This window comes from Schistocerca piceifrons, chromosome 4 (genome assembly GCF_021461385.2).
Source record: "Schistocerca piceifrons isolate TAMUIC-IGC-003096 chromosome 4, iqSchPice1.1, whole genome shotgun sequence".
NCBI lineage: Eukaryota > Metazoa > Arthropoda > Insecta > Orthoptera > Acrididae > Schistocerca > Schistocerca piceifrons.
This window is the reverse complement of record NC_060141.1, coordinates 45,730,705-45,743,152: the sequence shown is the minus strand read 5'-3', so window position 1 is coordinate 45,743,152 and position 12,448 is coordinate 45,730,705. Positions and strand designations below refer to the sequence as shown.

Sequence of the window (12,448 nt, the reverse complement as noted above, 5' to 3'; positions counted from 1 at the left end):
CGTCCTGGGTCTTTTAATATCCCGCAAATTTGCTGTCCATGCACGATATTTTGTTGTGAAAATCGCTGTGTCTACGTCGACGTGAAAATTTTCCAAAAAGCCAGGCGAAAAATTCGATTTTTCAGAAGGTCATGTGTCGGGTTCTGTTGATCACAGAGGTAAGGGTAAAGTGTTTTGCATAGCCCTTGGCCTAGCAACCTTTTGTAAACCTATCGGAAGACCGGACATACTGTAGCTGTCCCTCAGTACAGGGTTAAAACTTTAAGCATATCCTCCAGCCCAGGCAAATAGAGCAAATCGCTTCTTTACTATGCGTTACGTGTGATCGACGGTGTACTTTAGGCAGCTTATAAAAGCACCATTTGTTCATGAACAATTCCTGAGAAAGCCTCGAAGAACCATGATTTTTGGTACGAGAAGTACCAATTGTGGGGTTGGCCACTTCTGTAATTTATATACATGGGCAAATCCTCGAAATTTTTATCACATGTTCTTAAGATGATATTCTCGGAAAACCTAGAATCTTTTTTGTTTTCGAAATCATTATCCATTTTCGAGATCCAGAGGTTCAAACTTACTGTACTTATGCATGTAAAATATGCACGTAATATTCTGTCTGAGGCATAAGTGCAGTTGTAACTGACGTAGTGAACACGTGGCGAGATACCTAGGGCCACTGCAGGGTATCTAATGTGGCAAAAATAGGATTTCAGTCAGGATTTTTTCACCGGTTAAACTCTATGGCGTGATGTCTCTGCACAATGGGCACTTCATGCCTATAGAAACATGCCCCAAGTGGTACTATAGTAACTACAAATATGACGGGTCCGATTGGGACTCGCCTGCTGAGGGTTTCGTACAAACTTAATTATGTACAAAGACACTTCACGAATTCCGCGAATCGACACTGATACTGGTAAGATACCGGTCCCAGGTATTCCAAGATTTCCGAAAATGTTTTTATTTCAATAATATACACGTGAAATAAAGTCGTGCAGGAGCCAGCCGACCATTATTATAACAATTAGTAGTTCTACATTCTGGCTGACTGGGTCGCAATGGTAAAAGCGGAAAATCAAGCAAGGAATGACTTTGTTGTTAACACGGCACGTTTAAAAATTCATGCTTCATCAGATATCCAGGAGCGATTAATGCAGTTACGTAAGGCCTTTCAAGTTGCATGCGAAACAGACATTCCCAGACGACTCTGCGACCCAGTCAGCCTAGATGCAAAACTATTGATTGTTTCAATCTGAAGTTTGACATCTCGTAACAAAGCATAAAATATCTTTTTTCCTGTGATAAAATTACAAACCAGCAATTTTCGGATTTTTTTTCTTTGCTTGCACTGTGAAACCTTGCTTGTTGCCAAATTTCTTGATTCTCGGTCAACGGGTTATACCCTATAGGTTTCGATGAATGTGTTTGCGAGAATCCGAGTATTGATTGATTGCACTGATTTGGAAGTTAACGTTTATTACATCGCCAGGGGACCACAGACATTAGTGCGTGACATAAGTGTCAAGTTTTTAACAGACGTACAGAGAGACAGAGGAAAAGGAATCCTATAAAGGTTCCGTTTTCACTGACTGAAGCACAGAACCCTAAAAATTGACTGAAAAGGATCTTAATAGGCCTGAAAAGAACTTAAAATAACTGCCAAAATTTTTTCAACTGGAGAAACTGCAAGTATTTCTAATAACATTAAATTCTCTTAAGATTCAACAAATCGTAAGCCGAGAGTTTTCGATTACGTGCACTGTAAGAGCGAAGTATCCAGAAAAAACGTAAGCCATACACATTTCGTTAACGTTATATTATGCGTAGTTATTTATTTATATGTATCAAACTACGAGGATAACTCCAAAAGAAATGCAAACTATTTTTTTTTTGAATCCATCTTTTATTCTACATGTTTCAAAGTTTTACAGTGTTTAGATACATCCTTTAGGAACGATATTTTCATTTCTCCACATAATTTCCATCCCTCTCAACTGCCTTACGCCATCTTGGAAGCAGTGCCTGTATAACCGCACTGTAAAATTCTGTACCAACCTGTTGGAGCCACTGTTTTGCAGCGTGCACAAGGGAGTCACCATCTTCAAACATTGTTCCACGAAGAGAACCTTTCAGTTTCCCAAAGAGATGATAGTCACATGGAGCCAGGTCAGGACTGTAAGGTGGGTGTTTCAGTGTTGTCCATCCGAGTTTTGTGATCGCTTCCATGGTGTTTTGACTGACATGTGGCCGTGCATTGTCCTGCAACAGCAAAACATTCTGCTTTTGCCGATGTGATGGAACACGACTCAGTCGAGCTTGAAGTTTCTACAGTGTCGTCACATACGCATCAGAATTTATAGTGGTTCCACTTGGCATGATGTCTGCACAAGCAAAAGTCCTTCGGAATCGAAAAACACTGTAGCCATAACTTTTCCAGCAGAAGGTGTGGTTTTGATTTTTTTTTTTTCCTTGGGTGAATTTGCATGATGCCACTCCACACTGATTGCCTCTTCGTCTCTGGTGAAAAATGATGGAGCCATGTTTCATCACCTGTCACAATTCTGCCAAGAACTTCATCTCCACCATTCTCGTACTGTTGCAAAAGTTCGCTGCATACTGTTTTTCTTGTTTGTTTGTGAGTCACTGTCAACATCCTGGGAACCCACATGGCACAAACCTTTCTTAACGCCAACACTTTTAGTATTCTGCAAACACTTCCTTCCCCTATCCCAGTGTGGAGTGACAATTCGTTCACTGTGATGCGTCTGACACCAGTCACCAATTCGTTAACTCTCTGCACATTCTCCCGAGTGTGTGCGGTACGAGGCCTGCCACTGCGAGGACAATCCTCAATATTGCCGTGCCCGCTTTCATCACGTAACCTGCTTGCCCACCGACTAACTGTACTGCGATCGACAGCAGCATCTCCATACACCTTTTTCAACCTCTTGTAGATGCTTCCCAATGTCTCGTTTTCACAGCACAGGAATTCAATGACAGCACATTGCTTCTGACGAACGTCAAGTGTAGCAGCCATTTTGAAAACATGCTGTGACGGCGCCACTCACGGGAACAGGTTGAACTAAGTTTCAAAACAAGCGGGAAGGATGTATCTGCACACTGTAAAACTTTCACAGATACAGAATGAAAACTGTATTTCTACAAAAATAGTGTGCATTTCTTTTGGAGATATATATAAAAGTGTCTAAGTATGTAAATAAACTATCAAATCTTCGTCTTTTATTTCTTATTATTATTGTTATTATTATTATTACATCCACCGTTATTTTCTGGAGTATTCCGACCTCTGCCTTCTTCTCCAGTTTTTACCCTCTACAGCTTCCTCTAGTATCGTGTAAGTTATTCCCTGCTGTCTCAACACATGTCCTATCATCCTGTCCTTCTTCGTGTCAGTGTTTTCCATATATTCCTTTCCTCGCCGATTCTGCGGAGAGCCTCCTCATTCCTTTCAGCAGTCTTCTGCAGCACCACATCTCAGATGCTTTAGTTTTCCTCCGTTCCGTATTTCTCACAGTCCATGTTTTACAGCCAATCAATGCTGTGCTGCAAACACACAATCTCAGAAATGTCTTTCTCAAATTATGGGTTGTATTTTATACTAGCGAAGTTCTCTTGGCGAGTAATGCCCTTTTTGTCCTTACTAGTCTACTTTTGTATTATGCTTGCTCCCTCCATCATTGGATATTTGGCTCCATAGGTAGCAGAATTCTTTAATGTCATCCACTTCTTGATCAACAATGTTGATGTTAAGCTTCTCGGTTCTCATTTGTGCTCCAGTCAACAGATTCTGTAATTCGTCCTCACTTTCACTGAGGATACCGATGTCATCAGCAAATAACTTTGATATCCTTTCAGACTGAATTTTAATTCCACTCTTGAACCTTTCTTTGATGTTAGTCATTGCTCTTCGATGTATAGATTGAACAGTAAAGACGAAAGACGACATCAGTGTCTTACATCCTGTTTAATCTGAGCACCTCGTACTTGGATTTCCACTCTCACTGCTCCCTCTTGCTTCTTGTACATATTGTATATTACCAAATTTTACTTATAGATTACCCCTATTTTTCTCATAATTTCGAACATCTTGGACTATTTTATACTGTCGGAAGCTATTTCGAGGCTGCCAATTCCTATGAACGTGTCTTCTTTTTCCTTCAATCTTGATTCTATTACAAACGCAACGTCATAGGTGCCTCTCTAGCGCCTTTCTCTTTCCTAAGGCAAAACTGATAGTCGTTTAACAGATCCTCAATTTTATTTTCCATTATTTCTCTTGTCGGAGCATTTTGTTAGCAACTCTGACGCATGGACTGTTGAACTGAGTGTGCTGTCTTTCTTGCACTTGTCGGCTCTTTCATTCTTCGGAACTATGTGAATGATGTTTTTCCCGAAAGTCTGATGGTATATCGACAGTCTTATACATCCTGCACACAAACAAGAATAGCCCTTTTGCGCTATTTCTCCCAAAGATTTTAGAAATTCCGATGGAATGTTATCTATCCTTTCTGCCGTATTTCATCTCAAGTCTTCCAAAGCCCTATTAAATTATGATTCTAATACTGTATCCCGTATGTCTTCCCTACTGACTACTATTCCTTTTTCTGTCACGTCATCCGACAGGTTCTCCCCATCATAGGGGTCTTCATTTTATTTCTTCCGCCTATTCCCTTTGTCCTCTCCATTTAACAGTGACATTCCCATTTCACTCTTAATGTTTCTGCCCTTGCTTTTAATTTCACCGAAGATTGTTTTTACTTTTCTGTATGTGTAAAGAAATAGGATACCGTAGCCCTAAGGAACGCAGAGATGTTTTTGAAGTTCTCAGAGGCTGTAGATACTGCGATAATGAACAGCTAGGTAGGCAGTTCAATTGAAGAGGAACGGAAATCTCTAGAAGGGACAATCACAGGAGATGGAAACATAGGTACTAGGAAATTAACTGCGAAGAAACCATGGATAACATAAGAAATACTTCAATTGTTAGACGAAAGAAGAAAGTACAAGGAGTCAATTGGGAGTGAAATTAATATCCAGTGCAGCGAAACTAAGACGAAACGGCTTCGTGACAAATGTGAAAAAATCGAAAAGGAAATGATTGTCGGAAGGACCGACTCTCCTGATTCTTCCTGATTACACTCATGCTCATAAATTAAAAATAATGCTGATACATGGTGAAACAACGCTCTGGTGGGCGGTTTGCGGGTTTAAATCACCTCGGGGTATGAACATGCGGTGCATTTGACCTGCGGTCGTCGACGGTGGCGCTGAGGTGTGTTGGTGCATGTCAGAGTACGGTGCAGCGAGTAAGTGCGCAGACGTTTTCAGACGTGCTAATGGCGACTGTGTGTTGAAAATGACTCAATTAACACATACTGATGACGTTATGAGGCGTAAAATACTAGGGCGACTGGAGGCTGGTCAAACACAGCAGGTCGTAGCACGGGCCCTCCGTGTGCAGCAAAGTGTGATATCAGGATTATGGCAACGTCTCCAGCAGACAGGAAACGTGTCCAGGAGCTACAGTACGGGACTTCCACAGTGTACAACACCACAAGAAGACCGATACCTCACCATCAGTGCCCGCAGACGGCCACGGAGTACTGCAGGTAGCCTTGCTCGGGACCTTACCGCAGCCACTGGAACAGTAATCTCCAGTCATACAGTCTAGAGACGACTGAACAGACATCGTTTATTCGCCCGGAGACCTGCAAGGTGCATTCCACTGACCCCTTGTCACAGGAGAGCCCGTAAAGCCTGGTGACAAAAACACAGCAATAATAATGAGCGTACGGCATTGGTGGCCGGGAGACCTATCGCGTGGCGGTTCGGCCGCCGCTCCACAAGTTCTTCAACGCCACAACGGCGACTTGCGAGGGAATGAGGATGAAATGATGATGAAAGACATACAATACCCAGTCATCTCGAGGCAGAGAAAATCCCCGACACCGCCGGGAATCAAACCCGGGAACCAGTGCGCGGGAAGCGAGAACGCTACCGCGAGACCACGATCCGCGGACAAGAATGGTCATTGGAACAGTGGTCCCAGGTTATGTTCACGGACAGGTCTGAACAGTGATTCTCGCCAGGTTTTCATCTGGCGTGAACCAGGAACCATATACCAACCCCGTAATGCCCAGGAAAGGGACCAGTATGGAGGTCGTGGTTTGATGGTGTAGGGTGGGTTTATGATTGGTGCACGTACACCCCTACATGTCTTAGACAGAGGAACTTTAAGAGGTCAGGTGTATCGGGACGTCATTTTCACCAGTATGTCCGCCTTTCAGGGGTGCAGTGGGTCCCACCTTCCTCCTGATGGGTGATAATGCACGGCCCCACAGAGTTGCCATCGTGGAGGAGTACCTTGAAACAAAAGATACCAGGCGAAAGGAGCGGCCTGCCTGTTCTCCAGACCTAAACCCCATCGAACACGTCTGGGATGCTCTCGGTCGACGTATCGCTGCACGTCTTCAACCCCCTACGACACTTCAGTAGCTCTGACAGGCACTAGTGCAAGAATGAGAGGCTACACCCCAGCAGCTGCTCGACCACCTGATCCAGAATATGCCAACCCGTTGTGCGACCTTTGTACGTGTGCATGATTATCATACCCCATATTGATCTCTGGGTAAATGCACAGGAAGTAATGGCGTTTTGGACCACATGTGTTGCGGGAAGGTCTTCTCAACATATCACCAATACCGTGGACTTACAGATCTGTGTCGTGTGTGTTCCCTATGTGCCTATGCTATTAGCGCCAGTTTTGTGTAGTGCCACGTTAGGTGGCACCACATTCTGCAATTATTTTTAATTTATGAGCTTGGGTGTAGTTTCTACTCTTCATCATTACTAAATCGTGACCTGACTCTGTATCCCCTCCTGTGTATGCCTTACAATCATATGTCTGATTACCTGAATGTTTGTAATCTACCTGAATTCTTGCTGTATATCCCGGTATTCTCCAATCAGATCTCCTCCTCTTGCGATTCTTGGACAAATTATTCGCTATTGCTAACTGAAATTTATTGCATAAATAATCATCTTTAGGTTGAAGATCTGCTATCCGTGTTTGCTCACAAATAGTATTGTTTCTGGAGAGGACCCGTCTTGAACAAAACTAATTTTTTTATTATTTTCTTATTCACCAGACGTGTTTCGCTGAAGTTTTAGCATCTTCAGTGGGTTTTTTGTTGTGTTCTATAAAACAGGAGAAATGCTTTTTACTACTGGTACACATATAAATTTTAATTTTTAAAGACAGTATTTACAAATCTGAGAAACAAAGATTTTGCGTAGATACCTCGCTACCACATGTTGCGGAATTTTATGTGTTTTAATGCAGTTTCGTCATCCGTAGCTTTATAGGACTTAATTTACTTCGAAAACTTACGACTGGGCATGCTTACCATTAACTAATGCTATCTGGACGATTGTGTTTGTGTGTGTGTGTGTGTGTTTGTGTTAGCAGTACGTTTCTCATACCCGCAAAAGTAGGCGAATCATATTGCATCCACACACACACACACACACACACACACACACATACACATACACACACACAATCTTCGAGATAGTGCTAGTTAATGGTGGACATAACCATACGACGCCCAGTCCTATATTTTCAAAGTTAACAACTGTTATACACTATGTTCTACACGGTGGCAGATGACAAACTGTGAAACAAAACAGCTCCATTAAATTAAATTGAATCCAGGAAATCCAGAGCATGTGGTAACAAGCTATATAGACAAAAATTATGTCTGTTTTTTAAATATTTAATATCTTTAAGCTGAAATTTATGTGTGTAGAATCAGTAAAAAGCAATTTTACTGTTTTGTAGAAGATAACGAAACACCCACTGATGATGCTGAAACTTACGCGAAAGCTATCTGGGGAATAAAAGGAAACTTAAAATGCGTGTTTTTCTCAATGCGGATCCTGTCCAAAAACTAATCTCCTCTCTCTTTGGCTCCCACTTCTGTTGTCTTCATCCATCTCTCTTTCTCGTCTCTCATTCCTACTACCAAACCCGTATTCTCAAAAATGGTTCAAATGGCTCTGAGCACTATGGGACTTAACATCTGAGATTATCAGTCCCCTAGAACTTAAAATTACTTACACCTAACTAACCCAAGTACATCAAACACACACCCATGCCCGAGGCAGAATTCGAACCTGCGACCGTAGGAGTCACGCGGTTCCAGACTGAAGCGCCTAGAACCGCTCGGCCACCGCGGCCGGTGCCCATATTCTCCCGTCATCCTTTCGTCTACACCTTCCGCTGCAACCGCATTCCAAGCGAAGCTTCATTGACCTATAGAATTAGTTCTATATAAAAAGCACACCACGCTATGGCAAGGAAGGGAAGGCAACGAGTGGGAAAGTGCTGTGATCGGACCACCAAGGAAGAGAATTGGTTCCTCACCACAAAATTTTGGAGACAATATTCTCGCTCTTTTTGCCGATAGAGAGAAGCAGAGAGACAGTGGCAGCGGAAGAGAAATTATGCTGTGCCAGTAATGCCAGTGGGAGAGGACGAGAGAGGAGCCAGTGACGGTGGCAGAGAGAAAGAGGTAGTGAAAAAGAAAGAGAGATGGATGAAGACAACAGAAGTGGGAGCCAAAGAGAGAGGAGATGTCGATGGTCATTGGCAGGCGGCAGTAGTAAAAGAGAAAGACAGATGCGTGGAGATAGAAGCAGTGTGATCAGAAGAGATAGTGTTACTGAAAAATCGGATGAGAAAACGTACATAGGATTTTAGGAGGGGTGGGTAGGAGTATGTTCCTTCCCAGACTAGCGAGTTTTAACACGTAGGTATGGGGCAGGGTGCAGTTTGGACAGAAGTTTTAAACACGTGAATGTAGGTGAAAAAGTAACGTGGACTCTCAGCATTTTTAAGCTGCCGTGATATGGCGGAGACAGTGGCTAAATATGAAGGCTTAAATAGAAAGAGAGACTGGATGATAGAATTTAGAATGTTTTGTATTAAAAGAGCGCGACTATATTCGCATGCCGAAATTTTTGGTGAGGGAGGCAGAATAAGGACTGAGGCAACTGGTTCCCCACATTTCTGTCAGATTCTTTTAAGGAGCAGCGTATTCGCTTTCTCTGTACTCTGACAAGAGCACTTTCCCGCTGGTTCAATGCATTGTCGTATGTAGCGTGAACCTTTGCGCCAGAAAATGAATCTCGGTAGTGATATAACCTGTTCTTCCTTTCTACAATGTTGCTGGTGTGTGGCAAATTGGACACCTAATAGTTTGCTGGAGTTGACATAGGCTAACGCGCAGCTAGCAGCAGCAGCAGTGCGCACGCCCTGACGCTTCGCTTCCGTTGACAGTTGCGCCGCTGGTGAAGGTGTCCAATCAGCTGGTGGCGGCGCCCGTAGGCAGTGACGTCACCATCAACTGCTACGTGGAGGCGTCGCCGGGGGCGCTCTGCACCTGGCACAAGGACACAGGTGAGCACGGCAACACGCCACGGTCGTAGTTTAGTAACGGTCAAAGTCCTTTCCACATCAAAGACTATATGCCTCTTTCACGTGCTTTTCCATGAGTGTTTTTGACGCTCACAAGGAAACCTCCCCATCGCACTCCTCTCAGATTTAGTGGTAAGTTGGCCCACTGGATAGCCAGCAATAACTGAACACAGATCAAGGATGAAATCAGGAAGGCGGGTTTCTGAGCTATGGAAAAAAGAAGCACAATAGAAACAGTGAACGGTCAAAATATGTGTGTGCGATATCGAGAAACATTAATGATCGTCATGTGGCGACTGTGAGGGAGATGATTCGGATTCTTGTAACAGTCCCACTCTTTTTTCGCAAAATTACGAAATTTCCGTCCGGTCTCTGACTTATCTATTCGCTGTATTCAAATCTGTGTGTGTCGTGGCGTAGTGTCAGTTTCTAACAGCGACGTGTAGCGAAGGGACCTCCAGACGTACGAATCTCCCACTTGTCCTACACAGGTACCACACGCTACGCTTACTGCATTCCGTTCTTAAAGTTTTGAATTCCTTCTTTGTAACATAGTTCACACCCGTTCTCGTGTTGCGTTCATTTCTGTGAGACGTCTAAGCGGCATCTCGCCCGCTCGCACCATTCATCACATTCACTTGCGACATAATACCCTACTGGCCATTAAAATTGCTACACTACGAAGATGACGTGCTACAGACGCGAGATTTAACCGACAGGAAAAAGATTTTGTGATATGCAAATGATTAGCTTTTCAGAGCATTCACACAGGGTTGGCGGCGGTGGCGACACCTACAACGTGCTGACATGAGGAAAGTTTCCAACCGATTTCTCATACACAAACAGCAGTTGACCGGCGTTGCCTGGTGAAACGTTGTTGTGATGCCTCGTGTAAGGAGGAGAAATGCGTACCATCACGTTTCCGACTTTGATAAAGGCCGGACTATAGCCTATCGCGATTGCGGTTTGTCGTATCGCGACATTGCTGCTCGCGTTGGTCGAGATGCAATGACTGTTAGCAGAATATGGAATCAGTGGGTTCAGCAGAGTAATACGGAATGCCGTGCTGGATCCCAACGGCCTCGTATCACTAGCAGTCTAGATGACAGGCATCTTATCCGCATGGCTGTAACGGAACGTGCAGCCACGTCTCGATCGCTGAGTCAACCATCTGCACGAACAGTTCGACGACGTTTGCAGCAGCATGGACTATCAGCTTGGAGACCATGGCTGCGGTTACCCTTGACGCTGCATCACAGACAGGAGTGCCTGCGATGGTGTACTCAACGACGAACCTGGGTGCACGAATGGCAAAACGCCATTCTTTCGGATGAATCCACGTTCTGTTTACAGCACCATGATGGTCGCATTCGTGTTTGGCGACATAGCGGTGAACGCACATTGGAAGCATGTATTCGTTATCGCTATATTGGCGTATCACCCCGCGTGATGATATGAGGTGCCATTGGTTACACGTCTCCGTCACCTCTTGTTCGCATTGACGTCACTTTGAACATTGGACATTACATTTCAGATGTGTTACGACCCGTGGCTCTACCCTTCATTCGATCCCTGCGAAACCCTACATTTCAGAAGGATAATGCACGACCGCGTGTTGCAGAGCCTGTACGGGCCTTTCCGGATACAGAAAATGTTCGACTGCTGCTCTGGCAAGCACATTCTCCAGATCTCTCACCAACTGAAAACGTCTGGTCAATGGTGGCCGAGCAACTGGCTCGTCACAATACGCCAGTCACTACTCTTGATGAACTGTGGTAACGCGTTGAAGCTGCATGGGCAGATGTACCTATACACTCCATCCAAGCTCTGTTTGACTCAATGCCCAGGCGTATAAAGGCCGTTATTACTGCCAGAGGTGGTTGTTCAGGGTACTGATTTCTCAGGATCTATGCATCCAAACTGCGTGAAAATGTAATCACATGTCAGTTCTAGTGTAATATATTTGTCCAACGAATACCCGTTTATCATCCGCATTACTTCTTGGTGTAGCAATTTTAATGGCTAGTGGTGTATATTCTTACCAATAACAAATATGGGATACATACGTTTGGAGGTCCCTTCGTAACACGCCGCTGTTGCAAACTGACATTACATCGAGAGACATACACAAATTAGAATACAGCGAACAGTGACCGGTCGTAAAGTTCGTAATTTTGTGAAAAAAGAGTGGGACTGTTGCCGATTTCAACCCGGATCTCCTCCTTTGCCGTCGACCACCGTGTCCACACAGCCAGGACGCGATGATCATGAGCGCTGTTCGATATTGCACCCATTAAATCTGGGCCGTTCGTTGTTTATACTTTGCTTCGTTTTTCAACAGTTCAGTACATCTTCTTCCAGTTACCATGTTTGCTCCCTGTTCAGTTTTTGACGGGCTATCCAATGGTCCAACTAACCACTAAATTTGAGGGAGTTGTGATGGGGGATACCATTTTATAAGCACTCATACATTTCATAGTGGAATACTGCTCAAGAGTGTGCGATCTAAATCAGTGGGGAACTTGTAAGAATAACGGAAATATGAGTTTGCTCAGGTTTTTTCGTTGGTCAAATATTTGAGGGGAGCGAAACTGAGACTGCCTAGAAGTTACACATTGCATTTATGTCAAGGTTTCATTGCAAAACGATGAGTGCGAAATAGGCAGATGGAGTATCAAACCGACTACAGTGAGATACAGTTCTGCGGAAAAGGTTTAATTGCTTGTAAGCAACTGGGGTGCTGAAGAAAATATTAATTAGCCATTTAAGGTCAAACTGAAATATTTGACGAACAGCTGTTGATGGCTATGTAAATGAGTGTCACATCTTCAAGACCACTCGAATTTGCCCATAGAAAGTTACTTATGTGTGATATTTAACTGTCAACAAAAATTTGAGCGGAACGAATATAAAGTTCCTCAGAAATTACACAACCGATTTTTGTGTAAA

At 43.7% G+C, this 12,448-nt stretch overlaps 1 protein-coding gene across 1 annotated transcript in view; it reads left to right on the top strand.

The window, feature by feature from the left end:
• LOC124795582 (leucine-rich repeats and immunoglobulin-like domains protein 1) overlaps positions 1–9,510 on the top strand; it is a 538,114-nt gene extending 528,604 nt beyond the window's left edge. The window contains exon 7 of the mRNA XM_047259654.1: positions 9,362–9,510. Coding sequence (XP_047115610.1) covers positions 9,362–9,510 — 149 coding nt within the window. The remainder of the gene's footprint in view (positions 1–9,361) is intronic.
• The last annotated feature ends 2,938 nt before the right edge of the window (positions 9,511–12,448 follow it).